Source organism: Crinia signifera, chromosome 1 (genome assembly GCF_055691185.1).
Source record: "Crinia signifera chromosome 1, ASM5569118v1, whole genome shotgun sequence".
Lineage (NCBI taxonomy): Eukaryota > Metazoa > Chordata > Amphibia > Anura > Myobatrachidae > Crinia > Crinia signifera.
Genome location: NC_139217.1, coordinates 451,402,171 through 451,420,043, shown reverse-complemented (window position 1 = coordinate 451,420,043; position 17,873 = coordinate 451,402,171). Strand labels below are relative to the sequence as shown.

Below are 17,873 nucleotides of genomic sequence, written 5' to 3'. Positions count from 1 at the left end.
ATATATATTTTTGCCAGGGGTATTGTTGTTAATGTCTGTTGTGCTGATATCTGCTGGAAGCACTTTATTCGCACAATGTGTATGGTGCTGTTTCCAGCGATTTCACAATTTATTGAGATGTTGCCAGGTGTATTGTGTCTCACTGTGTAGGTGAGGCACGTACAATAAGTTATCTAGGAAAAACAGCAAAGTATACCCCTTAAATCAGCGGCTATATATATTTTTACCGGGGGTATTGCTGTTTATACCTAGAATAAACTGGAAGCACTTCACTATAATCGTTCAAGAGTGATACACAGGATGCACCCTGTTTGGTATACACCCTTTGATGCTGCGTCTAGTGCCGGCTTCTCCCTGAGTAATGGGAGAGAGTCGTGCAGGGCGCTCAAAGTTCAGGCGCTACACTGTAATTGCAGTCTGTGTCCCGGCTTCCTCTCCGTGTGTTAGGGAGAGCTGCGCCGGACACCGATTGCAAGTGTGCCTTTGCTGCACGGGGGTGTCGGGTCTCTGTGGTATCACTAGCAGTGAATGCTCAGGTGATCCACACCCAGACGCCCGTGACTCGCCTCTGATACGTATTGCGCTGCCAATCTATCTAGGTACAGATCAAAATATACATTTCAGTGGGAGGGGAAAGAGGGGATTTAAACACACTAGGTGTGTTTGGTCGACGCGCGTGTCGCCACCAGCTTCATCAGGACCAGCTTTAGGCATTTACTAACTTGGAGCAGCAAGCACCCCTCCCCCCCCCCCCCCCCAGATCAGGTGAGCGACTCCCTCTCTCTCGCCAGCCACCCCAACCTCCCCACCAGAGCGTGACTCTGCTCCATCTTCCTCCCTCCCCCCAGTGGAGCGACGCATCTCCCGCCGCCAAAAGCACCCCCACCCTTGTGGAGTGAGACGCTGCTCCCTCTCTCCCACCCCCTCATAATTCCTTCCCAACTTATACCCCTTTCCCACTGCAGCTCTTAAACTGTAAATTGCCGGGTTTTTTAGCCTTTTTAAATAAGTAGAGCTGCAGTGGGAAAGCTGCAGTGGGAAAAGCTCCAGGTTGCTTTACCCGTTAAGTAATAATAATAATAATAATAATGATATTTATATAGCACTTTTCTCCCAATAGGACTCAAAGTGCTTCACACATTGTCTTTACAGCTCCAAATACAAAACAAGCTTAACAGTAGATGTCAGTGAAATGCTTGAGTAAATAAGTATGTCTTTAGTCTATTTTTAAAGGATTCTATAGTGGGCGCTTCTCGCACAGTGCGAGGAAGAGAGTTCCACAGAGTTGGAGCAGCAAAGTTGAAAGCTCGACCCCCAGATGAATTCAGGGAGATTCTGGGTACTGTTAGTAGTCCTTCTTCAGTGGATCGTAGTAATCGAGTAGGACAGTAAGGGATCAGCAGCTGTTGCAGGTACCTTGGGCCCTGGTCATGTAGGGCCTTGAAAGTGAGTAAGCCAATCTTGAAAACGATTCGCCATTTTACAGGTAGCCAGTGAAGGGCGTAGAGAATGGGAGTTATGTGGCAGGAGCGGGGCTGGTTAGTTAATAGTCTGGCGGCTGCATTTTGTACCAGCTGCAAGCGGTGCAATTCTTTTGCTGAAAGACCCAGGTAGAGAGCATTGCAGTAGTCTAGTCGTGATGATATAAATGCATGTATGACTTTAGGAAGGTCTTCTGAGGGAATTAAATGCTTGATTCTGGCTATGTTTCTCAGATGAAAGAATGAGGATTTGATTGTGGCTGACACCTGATGTTTAAGTGTCAGGCCATTATCCAGGACAACACCAAGATTCCGCACATGATCAGAGTTTTTTAGTGCTGTGCACCCCAGCTTAAGACCTGTCAGTTGGCTATGCTGCCGTCTTGTCCTGTGATTTATCATCAGGACTTCTGTTTTATCTGGGTTCAGTCTCAGCCAACTGGCACTCATCCACTCCTGGAGCTCAGCTAGGCAGCCATTTAAGGTTGTTATTGTGTTATCGGTGCCTGGAGCAAAGGACAGGTACAGTTGGGTATCATCTGCATAGCAGTGGTAGACCAAGCCGTGACGTCTGATTATGTCACCAAGTGGAAGCATGTATACTGCAAAAAGCATGGGAGATAGTATAGAGCCCTGTGGGACACCACAAGACAACGGCACTGGTGGTGAAGAGTATACTCCCGATGCAACTCTCTGTGACCTGCCAGCGAGAAATGATTTGAACCAGCTAAGGACTGTGCCACCCAGGCCACAGAAATTCTTCAGGCGCTCAATTAGAATCCCATGGTCAATGGTGTCAAATGCTGCAGAGAGGTCCAGAAGGATTAGGATTGAACAGTCTCCTCTATCCCTTGCATTTAGAAGATCATTGAGCACACATACCAGAGCTGTTTCTGTGCTATGTCTTCTCCTGAATCCTGACTGGAATGGATCATAAATGTCATGGGTTAACAGGTGGGTCTCTAGTTGAGTTGCAACCACTTTCTCAATGACCTTTCCTAGAAAAGGAAGATTTGATACTGGCCTGTAGTTGGTCATGCAGTCAGGGTCTAAATTAGATTTTTTAAGAAGTGGTCTGACTATTGCTTCCTTTAGTGGTTTTGGAAAAACGCCTGTCTGCAAAGAGCATTGAACTATTTTTGCAAATGCAGGGCCGATTATTTCCATACACCCTAAAAGAAGCTTGGATGGGGCAGGGTCCAGATCACAGGAGGAGGGACGCAACAGTCTGGAAATTCCAGCAATGTATTGTACATCCACTTGGTCAAAGATGTCCCATGAAGGCAAGTGTCTTAAACTGGTAGGCTTGGTCTGTTGGAACTCCTTTGGTGTCACTGTGGGGATTCCAGCCCGGATGATAGATACTTTATCTGCAAAGAATTTAGCAAACTCATTGCATCTTGACTGGGAGAGGGTTACATCAGGCTGCAGGCATGCTGGTTTGCAAAGCATCTCCACTGTACGGAAAAGCTGAGCGGGCCTATTTTTTGCTGTCATGATCTCATTTGAAAGGAACACTGTTTTCTTGCGGGTGATTGTTGATTGGTATATTCCAATGTGTTTGATTAGATTTAATTTATCCTCTGCCAGGTTTGTCTTCCTCCATCGTCTTTCCAGTATACGACCCCTTTTCTTGAGATCACGAATACTTTTGTCAAACCAGGGAGCTTGATGGTGTGGTTTGCAGGGTCGAATACGCAATGGGGCTATAGTATCCAGTGCCTCTGTCACAGCCCTGTTATAAAAATGGACTAGGACCTGTTTAACAAATACCGTCAAGTACCGGTATTTGTTAAACAGGTAAAGCAGTGTTTTACCCATTTAAGAGCCATTTGTTTGCCACACATGATGCCAAAAAAACAAGCTTATTGGGGGATGTAATCATATGATATGTGACAGTCAATCACAGCAATTTGTACAAATTTCCCAACACCCAATCAAATTCCATACACTTGTTGGAAGGCAGACCATGGAAAGCAGTGTGAAAGGGACAGACACAGGAAATTCCCGGGTCTGAGGTGCAGTGTGAAGGGGGTCTGTTCAGCTGAGAAGCTCTGTGCCCTGCCAAAAATCCAGCAAGAAATACCCGGGATTTTGCAGGGGCCGCAATGAGAATGCAGCTTTATACAACAGCCCATGTTTACAATGGCTTTAAACGGGTTGCTTTGTGGTTTAAACGGGTACAATGTGAATGTGACAAAAATATTATTTAAACTGCAATTTAACGTTTAAGGGCTGCAGTGGGAAATGGTCTTAATTGCTGTTACCCGTTTAAAGACCCATTTACAAATACTGGGTCATTACCCGTGGGTGCCGGACGGGTTCCCGACAGTCATTTACCCGACGCCGGGATCCCGACTGTCAAAACGCTGACAGCCACCCGCTATTTTCCCTCGTGGGGGTCCACAACCCCCATAGAGGGAGAATAGAATAGGTGGTTCGTGTAGGGGGCTTTTTTGCACTCGCCATGCTGTCTGAGTCCGGGCAGTCGGGATAATGACTGTCGGAGTCCCATACCACATCCCCATTTAGGCAGTGGGAAAGCAGCATTATACTCACAGAACAGTCACACAATATACAAACAGGTATGTTACCAAACATTGTTTACACTGTGTGAGTGCTGTGTGTACAATGTGGAAATGTCCCTGTTAATATACATTGTGTGACTGTTTTGTGGCGTTAATTTACTAAAGCTTCTGACTATAATTTTCTAGGATGAATTAGAGAAATGATAGACAGAATGTTATCGGTTGCTATGGCCAAAATCACATCTTTTCATTTCTAGCTTTAGTAAATTGACCCCAGTGTGTACAATGTATACAGTGTGGATATGTTCCTGTTTGTATAGTGTGTGAGAGTACCGTATGTGCAAACAGGGACATTGCCACACAATGTATACATTGTACACACATAGCAGTCAAACAATGTACACAACACGTTACAATGTACATACATAGCAGCCACACAATGTAACATTTCCACACAATGCATACACTGAGCAATCATTAATCACACAATGTATACACATTTTTGCAGTGTGCAGTCACGTGACGCGACCAGTCGGACGCATGCGCAGACGGCATCAGCCGACGTCACGACGCAGGACACGTACGCAGAGTGAGCACTGGGCGGCGGGCGCGGGAAGTGTAAAAGGGAGACGGAGACCGGTCGCAGATCATGCAGAGGTAACGGCACCGGGAGCAGGGGGTGGGAATCCGTCTGTCACTGTGCGTGTGCGCAGCTCTATAGTCGCCTCACCGCTGGAGGGAAGGGCATGCTGGGACGTGTAGTGCCACTGACCTGCCTGCTCCACTTATATCCCCTCCCGCCCTGTACTGTGATCATTATCCCTCATATGTCCCATCCTACTTCTATCACTCATTATCCAGCCCTATGTACTTGTATCACTCATTATCCCGTCCTATGTACTTGTATCACTCATTATCCAGCCCTATGTACTTGTATTGCATTCAATCATTATCCTGCATATGTCCCATCCTGTGTACTTGTATCACTCATTATCCCGTCCTGTATACTTATATTATTTATTTATTAACAGTGTCTTATTCCGCAGCGCTTTACAGAGAATAGTTGAACAGTCACATCAGTCCCTGCCCCAGTGGAGCTTACAATCTATATTCCCTACCACATGTACACGCGCACACCCAGACATTCTAGGGTTAATTTTGTTAGGAGCCAAATAGCCTAGCAGTATATTTTTGGATTGTGAGAGGAAACCGGAGTACCCGGAGGAAACCCACGCAGGTATGGGGAGAATATACAAACAGTTAGAGCCATGGTGGGAAGCGAACCCATGACCTCAGCGCTGTGAGGCAGTAATGCTAATCATTACACCATCCGTACTGCCCCAGTATCGTATTCACTCATTTCCTACATATGTCCCATCCGATATACTTTTATTGCTCATTCCACATCTGTCCCATCCTATGTACTTGTATCACTTTTTATTCTGTTGCAGTGATCAATTGCACAAAAAGTTTCCAAAATGCATGCATATGACAGCCCACCCCCCTCCTCCTCATGTCTGATGCGATGTGCTGTCCCTTGCACTGGAGCCTGCTAGTCGCACTGGCTCTAGAATCGATCTGCTGGATCACATCTGAGCCGGGCAGGCTTAGCAGGGAGCACATACGATATATTGCGTGCGATCCTGCCGCCCGGGAAGGTCTTGACAGCTCAAGAGGGATCGCAGGTGACTTCTCCTAGTGTATGGGTGTCATGTCCTGCATGTGTCCCATCTTATGTATGTAAATTACTCATATTCTCACCTGTCCCATTTTATGCTCTTTGCCTGCTTATTTTCATCCTCTAGTATTCACGCTAGGCTGTTTTGCAGGGTGCCGCACCAGCCCAATTTTAAAGGCCAAAATGCTCCCTGCCCATTTAGCAGTGCCCTTGCCCTCACTGCTGCCACATGAATAGCTGTGTCCATGACTTCTATTCACAGTAAGCAAAGAGCTTTGGAAAAGCCTGCCCCCCATCAGAGACGCCGGTGGCCGGGCTAGTCCCCCATCAGTGACGCCAGCGGCCGGTCCCATCTCTGCCATCAGCTGCCAGTCCCGTCCCCCATCCTTGACATCAGCTGGCACCTCTTTACGGTGCCCCCCCCCCCCCCCTTCTCCTATTTACAAGGGTATCCTCCCACAATTTAGTGACTTAGACATTATGTGATCCATTCTCAGAGGCCATCAGATTATTCGATAACCTGTGTTTTTCTGTAGGAGACACCTTCAAGAGCTTCCCGTTACGGGACGGAATACATTGAACCTCAGTTGGTCATGGGACTCCAAGAAGAGCTCAGACCTGTTCTGTGGCATGGGAGTGACCCCTATGGAGAAAGATCCACAGGACACAGAAAACACCCCTCAGGACCAAATTCTACAGATGACCCCACCTCACAAACGCCAGAAAAAGAAGGAGAAAGATGACCTATTTATTATAGCCCGGCGCCCCAGAACGGCCAGAGCCTGTCAGCCAGGTACGTGTTGTCTAGCTCAGCGACTCCCGTTCCTGTTACCTGTGAAGTGATGAACATTACCAGTTTCCCTGCCTTATTTTATATTGGCTGCTGCACATGTTATCGATTTCCTTTCTCCCCCTAGGGGTGTCCTGGGACTCCCTACCGGATGAGCTGCTGCTGAGCTTATTTTCCTACCTGAACCTTACAGACCTTCTGAGAGTCTCTCGGGTTTGCAAACGTTGGAACAGACTTTCGTGAGTACTTACTATAAGAGAATAATACAACGTAGTAATACGCATATGATATCTATAAGCTCACTGTTCCCCCGTGTTTCCCCGATTTTAAGACCTCCCCCGAAAATAAGGCCTACCCCAGATTTTGGACGCTAGTCCAAAATAAGGCCTCCCCCGAAAATAAGGCCTATTTACATTTCCATATTTCACATTCATGTGATATATTCTAACCCCCAGTCATCCCCCTTAACTGCCCTCACCTCTGTGTGGATAAGGGTAGAGCATTGGCCGCATGACTGGGACTGCTTCTGCCGAACTCGCGGTCCCAGTCATGCACTGCGAGCCGCGCGTGACGTCAACCGCGGCTGCAGATCGGCACACTGTGGCGCAGCAAAATTCAGTGCTGGAATCTTCTGTGCCAGAATCATCGGATACCCTGATTGTCTCTGTGCAGGGTATGTTAATAAAGGAGGACTGGGGGCATGCTAATGAAGGAGGACTGGGGGCATGCTAATGAAGGAGGACTGGGGGCATGCTAATGAAGGAGGACTGGAGGCATGCTAATGAAGGAGGACTGGGGGCATGTTAATGAAGGAGGACTGGGGGCATGTTAATGAAGGAGGACTGGGGGCATGTTAATGAAGGAGGACTGGGGGCATGTTAATGAAGGAGGACTGGGGGCATGTTAATGAGGGAGGACTGGGGGCATGCTAATGAGGGAGGACTGGGGGCATGCTAATGAGGGAGGACTGGGGGCATGCTAATGAGGGAGGACTGGGGGCATGCTAATGAGGGAGGACTGGGGGCATGCTAATGAAGGAGGACTGGGGGCATGCTAATGAAGGAGGACTGGGGGCATGTTAATGTTTTAGGACATTTGCTGTCAATGTCTATTAAAATAAGACCTCCCCCGAAAATAAGACCTATGGTCTTTTTTTAAGGTTAAAAAAAAAATAAGAGTGTCTTATTATCGGGGAAACACGGTATGTACTGTGTAAATACCTAATATTTCCTTCCCTTAGGTGTGATGAGTCTCTGTGGCACAGCCTGGATCTGACTTCCAAACATTTAGCAGATGGAGTGATTGGCAATTTACTATCGCTGGGTGTTGCTGTGTTGCGCTGCCCCAGGACTAGCATTGGAGAAGTGATGTTTAAACAAATTAGGTGAGAATTCACAACAGTCCTGTACATCTGAAGTACTATGTTTAATCACAGCTCTATTCTTACTTTCATGTCTATATACAGAGTCAGACCCAGTCATTGGCTGGGTAATTGGCACCACTCACTGTGGCCCATTTCATAAGGCTGCAGTTACTGCAGCTCTCCTTTGGGCCAAGCAGGCAGTCGTGTGTGGTCCTCAGTCTGGTTTGCCCCCACCCTTCTGTTCTGTCCCTTCTTACGTCTACTTTATCAGTAATTTGTACTTCTATGTGTAGTATAGTTGTTGGAGGTCAGTTAAATGTTGGAGGTCATGAAATGTTTTCTCCACCTGTCAGAGAAGTCCTTATCTGGACAATTTGCGTAGCATTGCTCTACATACGTAAGAGTATTTTAAGTGTTCTGTTAGATCATTGTACAGATAAGCTTTATGCAGCTGACTAATACCCCTTTTACACCCAAATCCCGGATCCGACCCGGTATTTGTAACAAGGTTCCAAGCCAGGTTGGATCCGAGATTTGCACCATTTACACTGCGGTGCCGACCTGATCTCCAATCGCCGGGACCGGTGATCGTCAAGCTGGGGGCAAGCCCAGCACCAAGGTGAGCTGCTGGGCTGCCCCCGGGCATCCATTCACCTCCTCCCTGCCTCTGCTGCTGTCTGCAGAGTACAGCAGACAGCATCTTAGGCATGGTCAACCTCCATGTTGCCCGCAGGATGCTGTGGTCTGGAGGTTGGGCTTCCCCCATTGATGACCCGGCGTACCCGTTTACACTGCCCTCTACCCAGGTGCGGCCCGTGTTCTACCCTGGTCAGGACCTGTGTAGAAGTCCCATGTAAAGGGACACAGGTTAACCCCTTTTACACCGCTGCTGCTGCCCCGACTACCACTGCAGCATCGGGGACCTGTAATGTGAACCTGTTTCTTTTGTCTCCAACAGGCCTCTGCGCCTCCAGCATGCAGACTTCTCCAACTGTACAGTGAGCACAGACGCACTGCGGAGCATCATCGCCTGCTGCCATAGACTGCACAATCTGAGCCTGGAGGGCCTGGATCTTACTGATGACATAATATGGTAAGGCACTGCGATACCGTCCACGTTAGTATGGCCCCCTGTAATGCAGGTATTGTCAGTTGTAGCAGAAGACACCAAATGTACAATAAAATAATAGAAAACAGTATATCCTGGGTGATTTATATAGAAAATGGTTCCATAACTACTTAGTGAAAATATGAAGTATTGATTATTTGTGATTCTAGCGCAGCATATTCTGTATAATAATAGAGAGTCAGGTATGAAGGCCCTGCATGCAGCTTTACATTCTATAGGTACATAGGCATTGATCCACAAGTATAGTTACCTATTGCATAATGGTCAGCCAGATTTCAAAGGTTCTTGGTGGACTGTATGATCTGGTGTACCAGAAATGGTGGTCTGGGGTCAGAAGGACGTTAAGCAAAAAAAAGGGGGCAGATGTATTAAGCCTGGTGAACAGATAAAGTGTAAGGAGATAACGCACCAGCCAATCAATCAATTCCCAACTGTCATATTTCAAAAAAGTTGGTGCGTTATCTCTACTTTATCTCTTCACCAGGCTTAATACAGCTACCCCAAAGAGAGAGAAACTGTCTGAAGAGAGGTTTTGAAGGTTTAAAAACGACATAAAAGTTTAAAGGTGGCCATACACTACTGCCATGTATCCCAGCGTAGCCATTTGCTTGCACACCCCCCCCCCCCCCCCCCCCCCCATTTCAATTGCCCAGGATTGCATGCAGTCCTTTCTCATACGATGTGACGCATGCAACCCCATTTCCCACCACCAGGAGGGGGGCTGAGTTGGTCGGATGGGCATGGGACATGCAACACATCCAATTTGGCCCTAGATCAGGTAAAATCGGACTAGTGTATGGAGGCCCTCATTGTGCGTAAGAGGGCATTCCACAGTCGTGCATGGGAGTGAGCAATGAGTGTGCAAGAGACGTAGTGATTATTTGAATATGGAAATGTAAGTCATCTCCTATTGGAATGTTGAACTGATGACATTGGGAGTAAAATGCATTTTTTTGGCCTTTTTGGAACAACTTCTCCAACAGAGTAAGATCTAAAACATTATTAAGTGATTGTCACCAGTAATTTAGTGGAGGAATCTATGGCAGCAACACCTACACACTGATCCTCATTTCATAGCACATAGTCTAACAGTAAGACGTACTCAAGCGTGCTGAGGCTTGTAAAACACACACAGTGTCATATGCTTAGTTGTATTGGCCTACATAAGCTTTCATGCCTACAATTAATATCCAGACACTTTGCATTCAATTCTGAATACATATAATTGGTATAGACAGTCATGTCCTCCTACTTCTTGCTTATTGTTTTCTATGTCTATGTCGTTTAGTCTTTGGCTTGGACAATGCGCTGCCTGTGCATTTCCGTCTTTCCTTGGTGGGAACAGCCATATTTGGAACCGATTAAATTGTTTAGTAAAAACACCAAAGCATTTTCATGGGCCGCAACAGTACAGCCTACAGGTGTGGATGAGATTTGCATCTTCACAATGGTTGGAATGGATGTGGAGTTGATGGATTCACCTTTTCTCTACAGGGCCATTGCGCAGAATTCGGACCTGGTACGATTAAACCTTGGTGGCTGTTCAGGGTTCTCTGCAGAATCGCTCAGAAAGATGTTGGAGAGTTGCACTGGGTAAGACGTTCATCTCGCTCTGCTCACAGCTAGTATGTGTGGATAGTGTTGAACATGCTGTCACAGCACAACCGCAGCCGTTTCTGGGAGGAGGATGGATGCTGCTGCAACTGATCCTGGCTGGCCTTCCAGGCTCCTTTTATCAGTCCGTGGTTTAGCACTGCGCAGACACTGGACCTCACCCAGCTGACTGCAAACTAAGATTTTCTATCATGTGATCCCTATTTTAACAGTAATTAGGAATGGAAGTGGACAGTTGCAATGGTGGGCAGGGTCTTACGCGATTATATCTTTTGTTGAAAAATGTTGAGTGACTGACCTTTTTTTATAACTTGTCTTGCAGGCTGGACGAACTGAACCTGTCCTGGTGCGATTTCACAGCGGACCATATCAAGGTGGCAGTGGGCAACTTCCCCAAAGGTTTAACCCAACTGAATTTGAGCGGCTATCGGCAAAACCTGGAGATTTCCGGTATTTATAGTGCACTTATACTTCTGGTAAACCGTAGAAAGTTCTCATGTCTGCAGAGTACGGTTCATTGTTCATTCATTACTAGATTGTAAGCTCCTCAGAGCAGGGCCCTCTTCCCTCCTGTAGTCAAAGCCCACTTCTCTTCACATGTCACTTACAGCTCTCCCATACTCAAACACTCAGCGACCATCCTCGTCCGCATACTCATCTCCATCTTTGGCCACCAGCCCCTAGTAGCACATTGGTCAAGTCCTCACTACTTACATTCAAGCTGTAATGTGTATTGAACTATGGTGCTCTTTATACCTGTAATCTATTTCTGTTATTTATTTACTGCTACGTTTCCCTGTACTTTTCCTTTGTACGGCGCTGCAAAACACTTGTGGCGCCATATAAATAAAATCATAATAGTGATCTTATTGCGTTCGGTACTACGAAAATATATGCACAGGCTCTGCTATTTCAACAAATGTTATTTTTTTATTGTAGATGTGGAGACTTTAGTACAAAGATGTACAGAACTGACACATTTAGATCTGAGGTAAGAAACACTGTTCTAAAGTATAGTTTTGCCTGTTACATACTGTGTAATATGTTCCTCAGGAACAGGTGATACATATATTGTGTATATTAGCTTTGTGCTAGCATGTTAGTAAGCAGTATTTAACAAATGTGCTCATATCAGTATCGATGAGTCGCTGCCGAATGCAAATTAGACTTACGTTAGTTTCTAATTACACCTGCCATTACAGTTATTGGGCAAAGCAGTTTCCCAAACACTGCCATTATAGTCCAGGTTTTAAGGATATCCATATTTGACTCCAGATGATTGACTGAGGGTAGAAGTGATCTGGATATCCTTAAACCCCGAACTGCAATGGCAGAGTTTAGGAAACTCCGGTATGATAAAATAATAATTTTATTTATATATATTCTCTGACAGGACTCAAGGCGCTTTACAGACATAGGAACAATGTGCATAATACGTAGGCTTTAGGTAGTACAGCAATACTAAAACCACACAGACAAAAACAATGCACATAAAACCTAGGCTTTAGGTAGTACAGCAATAGATAAACCACACAGTGATAAAAACAATGCACATAATACATAGGCTTTAGGTAGTACAGCAATAGATAAACCACACAGACATAAAAACAATGCGCATAATACATAGGCTTTAGGTAGTACAGCAATAGATAAACCACACAGACATAAAAACAATGCACATAATACATAGGCTTTAGGTAGTACAGCAATAGATAAACCACACAGACATAAAAACAATGCCCATAAAACATAGGCTTTAGGTAGTACAGTAATAGATAAACTACACAGACATAAAAAACAATGCACATAATACATAGGCTTTAGGTAGTACAGCAATAGATAAACTACACAGACATAAAAACAATGCACATAATACATAGGCTTTAGGTAGTACAGCAATAGATAAACTACACAGACATAAAAACAATGCACATAATACATAGGCTTTAGGTAGTACAGCAATAGATAAACCACACAGACATAAAAAGAAAACCTTGGGCATACAGTAGGCACAATGCAGGATTGGTGCAGGTATTTTGGGTAATCACTCCCATGGGTTGTGTATTTGACCTTAACAAGGTACCAGGTGAGGCAGCCATCTTGGTTGCACTGCATGTGATTACCCGGGGTGGAATAGGTTACCCCCACAAAAAAATTACCCAAATGGGGTGATTGCAGCATATGAGGCAGCCAGTGTGGGTGCACTACAAAGGTTACACTGTGGGAAGTGAGCCATACAAGGTAGTACAGGTATCGTACACTGTGGGCCCGATTCAGACCTGCTCGCTAGGCTGCGTATATTCGGAGCCTAGTGAGCAGATTAACTCCGCCCGATGCGAGCTGATGTGTGCGCTTACACATCCACTCGCATGCGCCCGCACAGAGGAGAAAGCATTTGATGGTTGCTCGCCATCGAATGATTTTTCCTCTCTTCGCAGATAAAAGTAACCCTGGGTCTAAGATGTGGGGTCTTCTGCAAATTGGGGGCGGCGATGACGTCATGTGATTTCATCCACCTGCCCCGAGTAGGCAGGGGCAAATCTACATTCACAGGGGTCCTCCCAGTGTTTCTATGGGCTTGCTTACCTTTTTTTTGTGGGCACACCCCTAAAACGCCGGGTGTCCACCCCGGAACGCGTCTCTGCTCCCCACCCCCCTGTCAATCAGGCAGCGGACGCCCGGTCGAATGAAAATGTTGCTGTAGGCGCTCCCTGCTTGCGCAAGCCCCCACCATCGGGGACGTGGGCTGAATTCAGACCTGTAAACAGGCCTGAATCAGCCCTGGTGTACATAAAGATCCACGTGAAGCACATCCTGCCTGAATAGGAACCATGTCCTGGTCTTATGGGGGCAGCGCAGGTGGGTGTGGGAAAGTGGGGCACACACTGAAGTCCACTGGAAATATTGGTACTTGTTTCCTAGCACGGCGCCACCGATTTTGATTGTAAGCATCGGGTCGGAAAAATCGCGTCGATCACATGCCAACCAAATCGCATGCGATGGACACGATTTTTACATTGGAATCAATGTGAAATGGTCCCTGAGACCAGATTTTGCATTGATTTTAATGTAAAATGCCCCAAAACACCCCATTTTCATAGAAAACCCCCCTGATGTTTCAAATGCCCCCCATTAATAACGATACCCCGGTATTGACGCCAATCCGAAGCGTGGCGAGCGCAGCGGTACGCGTTCTCCGACCTTTTCATACCCCCACTATCCACGTCGGTGTGGAGTTGAGAATAGAAAGTATGGCGAGCGCACGTGGATACCTTCACAGGTATCCGCGTCCCCTCGCTGCGCTCGCCACACTTTCTATTCTCAACTCCACGCCGACGTGGATAGTAGGGGTATGAAAAGGTCGGAGGACGCGTACCGCCGCCCCTCGCAGGCTCGCAGCGCTCGCCACGCTTCGGGTTGGCGTCAATACCGGGGTGGCATTAACCATACTTTTTACACATATTCAATGTGAAATGGCCCATTTCACATTGTCACCTATGTAAAATCGGGTTAATCGCGTTGATCGCATCGCGGGCCATTATAATGGCCCGCGACCGGCGCGATCAACCCGATTTTCACTTTAAAATTAATTTAACATTGTTCCCTATGGGAAAATCGCGGCCCCTTATTAGGGGCCGCGATGGACGCGATCAATGCAGTTTTCACTTTTACCGGCAATTGAGCTTGTTAAAGTCAGAAAATCGGGTCCATCGCATGCCTTAAGTACCTTAACTTAAGGCATGCGATGAACCCCGACGGGCGCCGTGCTAGGAAACAAGTACCGAAATATATCAGCTGGTTTTGATGCTCTCCTCCCACAGCTCTCGGCTCACCATGGGGGGTAGGCCTTGGATATGGTTAATCACAAATGTGTCTTTCAGCATTTAGAAACTTTTTATTTGCCCAATTTACAATCCTTTATCTAACGTTCTATTATTAATGGAGGTGACAGGAAATGTCCGTATCATTTATTTGGAGCTCCTAGGATTTGTTTACACAAAGGTTGTTTAAGGTCTTGTGTATAGGACAGACTGACAGTGCAGTATAACCCTACTAGAGATAACGCTTACAGAAGAGGGCTCAGCAAGGCCATGCAAATATATATGCCTTTCATTAGGTCAAAATACTAAAGCACTCAGACCCCGGCATAGTCCTCGTACAGAGATCTAGCACAGAACCTACAGGTTTAGCAAATCATTTATTAGTCACACAGCAGTTACCAAAGTGCATCTTTTTATTTGTACTAATTGGGCAGCTCCAAAAATGAGTAAGTCATACAAGTATAACTAATGCAATACAGATAATCAGATCCTAGTGCAAATACTAACTATACTGAAATTCTATAATATACCATTACTCTGTAATGAAGGTGTAACAAACATAAATCGGTTACTCAGAACACACAGGCTGCGGTCAGACACACAAACCTGTCTGTAATACAGAACTGATGCTGCAATAGGCTGCAGGTAGACACGCACCAGTCAGTAACACAGAACACACACACAATAGACTACTACTCCCACACACCAATCAGTAACACAGAACACACACTGAAGTAAACTGCCACACACCAATCAGTAACACAGAACACACACACACACAATAGACTACTACTCCCACACACCAATCAGTAACACACAACACACACTGAAGTAAACTGCCACACACCAATCAGTAACACAGAACACACACACAATAGACTACTACTCCCACACACCAATCAGTAACACAGAACACACACTGAAGTAAACTGCAACACACCAATCAGTAACACAGAACACACACTGAAGTAAACTGTAACACAGAACACACACTGCAATAGACTGCAACGATCAGCACTTCCCTGGGTCCTCCGCTACCATAGTTAGTATGGGAATCATCAACTCACTACACACTTAGGACCTTATTTTGGTCCACATGCAAATTTTGTAGCGCTCTCTGAGGTTTTGTTTGAGTGAGTCTGTGTCATAGGGGACCCGTCTGATGAACTCTTTCTCTCCCCAGCGATAGTGTGATGCTGACCTCCGATTGCTTATCAGTGTTCCACCAGCTCCTCCACCTCCAGCATCTCGGCCTCAGTCGCTGCTACCAGATCTGCCCGGCAACCCTGCTGTAAGAGCCTTATTTAATATGCATTTATTATATGTATTGTACATATGCGTAGTCCTGTAGTCTTTACGCCTGTGTCAGAAATGCCTGATCGGTGCCTTATCCTCTGTCTCTGCAGCGAGCTGGGCAAACACATGCCCCTGAAGACCCTCAGTGTGTTCGGTATAGTGACAGACAGCTCCTTACAGCTGCTCAAAGAGACCGTCCCTCACGTCAAGATAAACTGTACTTACTTCAGCACCGTCGCCCGGCCCACCACGGGCCCCAAGAAGAACCGGGATATTTGGGGCCTAAAGTGCAAGTTGTCGTTGAACCGTATGGACTCTTAGGAAGAGGCGTCACTGAACCGGAAATCCAGAAACTTGAATTATTTTATGACCACAACAAACTCTGCCTGTGATCTGTGATTAACTATACGCTACGGATTAATAGCAATATTAATGACTGAGGCTCCGCTGAGAAATGTGTATGGGACACTGATCTACTACAGCTGTGGACAGTTACATTACACCACAGTCTGCATTCGCCATGTCCATTCCAGTGTGTCCCTGAGGCCGGTTCCCTGATACAAGCTACTAGATTTGTACGCTTGGATTTTACAAATGCTAGATAACAATATAGAGGGATTTTATACCTGGTTTAATGCAATTCGGTTGCTGTCCTCTAAACTGTTTTTTAACCGGTGCTAATCAGTGATGACAAGCTACAAGGAGTGTTATCTTTTTTTAATGCCTTAAGCTATTTATAGTGTGGGGACACCAGCTGCTGGTGCACATCGGTGACCCACTGCCTGTCCTGATCCTTACGTATCTTTAGGTGCGGATAATTAAGGAATTCGCATGAATTTTTTTTTTTTTTTTACACCTTTACGACATTCCACATAAGGTGAAAATGATGATGGCTACAGGTTGGATCCTGTTTGACTTTTACCACCAGGGGGAGCCGTACTAGAAATCATTGACAATTGCGTATCTCCAGTTTTCATGTGCCTAATGCTAACATACTGTATTAGAACAGTTAAGTGCAACACTGCCGGTATGACCAAATCAGTGTATATATGTACATATTGTCTTTTTACTTTAGACTTGAGATTGAAACTTAAGGCCCCATAACTGGGCAAATCACCTGCAATTTGGGTTCTTTTCTTGTGATTGTGTAGAAAGACCAAATTGCAGATGAATGACAGAAGGTCCCGTGCGTATTGCACCGGAGCCTCGGCTGCAAAAGAAATCTCTTGGCTTGCTTCTGCAGCCATGCAGGCTGGGCTGGGATCGCATGCAAAAGGACTGCATGCTCAAGGGGGGATCAGCAGCGACTTCACCGAGGGGAGAAGTCGCTGCAGTGTATGGGGGCCTTTAAGTGGTGTTCAGATTCATTATTTGAATTCTGACCTTATTAATTGGGAGATAAAATAATGTGCTGGAATTTACAGAAACTTGAATTTAGATGGACCAATACACTGCCCCTAGTCACTTCTTCGCCCCTCCCTTTACCCCTGTCTCAGATGGCAGTGTGGATGAAGGGAAAGCACAGGTTTTCGTTTATTATGTTTTTTTTTTCCTTCTAATTGGGAATAACCCATCCTGAAGACGAATACTTGATCACACTTGTAATTATCTTCTCAATCTTTCTTTATGCTAAAATCATTTTTTTTATTATTTGCATATGTGTGACACATTGTTAGAAATGACTGCATTATTTTTGCCAGCTTTTTCTGCCACTAAATAATAGACTATTGCTTTAAATCCTTTGCAGGTTCGGGCTAACTTTATTTTATTGCAGACTGTATTATTGTTGTTTTTTTTTGGGACATTTTGTAATCCAGATGAAGTGATGTCTGGGTAAAAAGAAAGCTTTGTTCATAGATGAGAGTGTAAAATCATTACTGTATCTATTGACTGATGGAACTGTGACATCCGCCTACCAGTACACCTGTGATGTTACTGGAAATAAAATATCTGGCTGATTTGTCCATTTAAAAACATTTTTTTTTACAAACGACGTAAATGTTTTCTATAGGAGAAAACTCACCAGCTGGGTATACTAGTGGTTCCAAACCTTCCTGAATTTCCGATTGTCGAAATGGACACAGTCAAAGTGTGCCGCCTCCCCTTGCACGGCTCGCCGCACCATTGTATTCTCCCTCCACGTCTTAGTGGATGGTAAGGCATTAAATACCGC

The 17,873-nt window shown here is 45.7% G+C and overlaps 1 protein-coding gene across 2 annotated transcripts; it reads left to right on the top strand.

Annotated features, from left to right (window-relative positions):
- Positions 1–4,532: 4,532 nt before the first annotated feature.
- SKP2 (S-phase kinase associated protein 2) lies at positions 4,533–17,671 on the top strand. Of its 2 annotated transcripts, none has more exons than XM_083154776.1 (10): positions 4,533–4,666; positions 6,224–6,480; positions 6,605–6,716; positions 7,718–7,861; positions 8,799–8,933; positions 10,464–10,562; positions 10,906–11,033; positions 11,523–11,574; positions 15,588–15,695; positions 15,811–17,671. In XM_083154776.1, the coding sequence occupies exons 1-10, from the start codon at positions 4,659–4,661 to the stop codon at positions 16,019–16,021; spliced, it is 1,254 nt and encodes a 417-aa protein (XP_083010902.1). In that variant the 5' UTR covers positions 4,533–4,658; the 3' UTR covers positions 16,022–17,671. The 2 variants fall into 2 exon arrangements, with proteins under 2 accessions (XP_083010902.1, XP_083010910.1); XM_083154784.1 differs by lacking the exon at positions 4,533–4,666 and adding an exon at positions 4,688–5,694.
- The last annotated feature ends 202 nt before the right edge of the window (positions 17,672–17,873 follow it).

What these genes read in the sequence shown, in the direction of transcription:
- SKP2 (XM_083154776.1), top strand. An exon ending in AAACGTTGGAACAGACTTTC is followed by an intron (nt 6,717 to 7,717) that starts GTGAGTACTTAC and finishes TCCTTCCCTTAG; the next exon opens with GTGTGATGAGTCTCTGTGGC. An exon ending in GCAAAACCTGGAGATTTCCG is followed by an intron (nt 11,034 to 11,522) that starts GTATTTATAGTG and finishes TTTTTATTGTAG; the next exon opens with ATGTGGAGACTTTAGTACAA.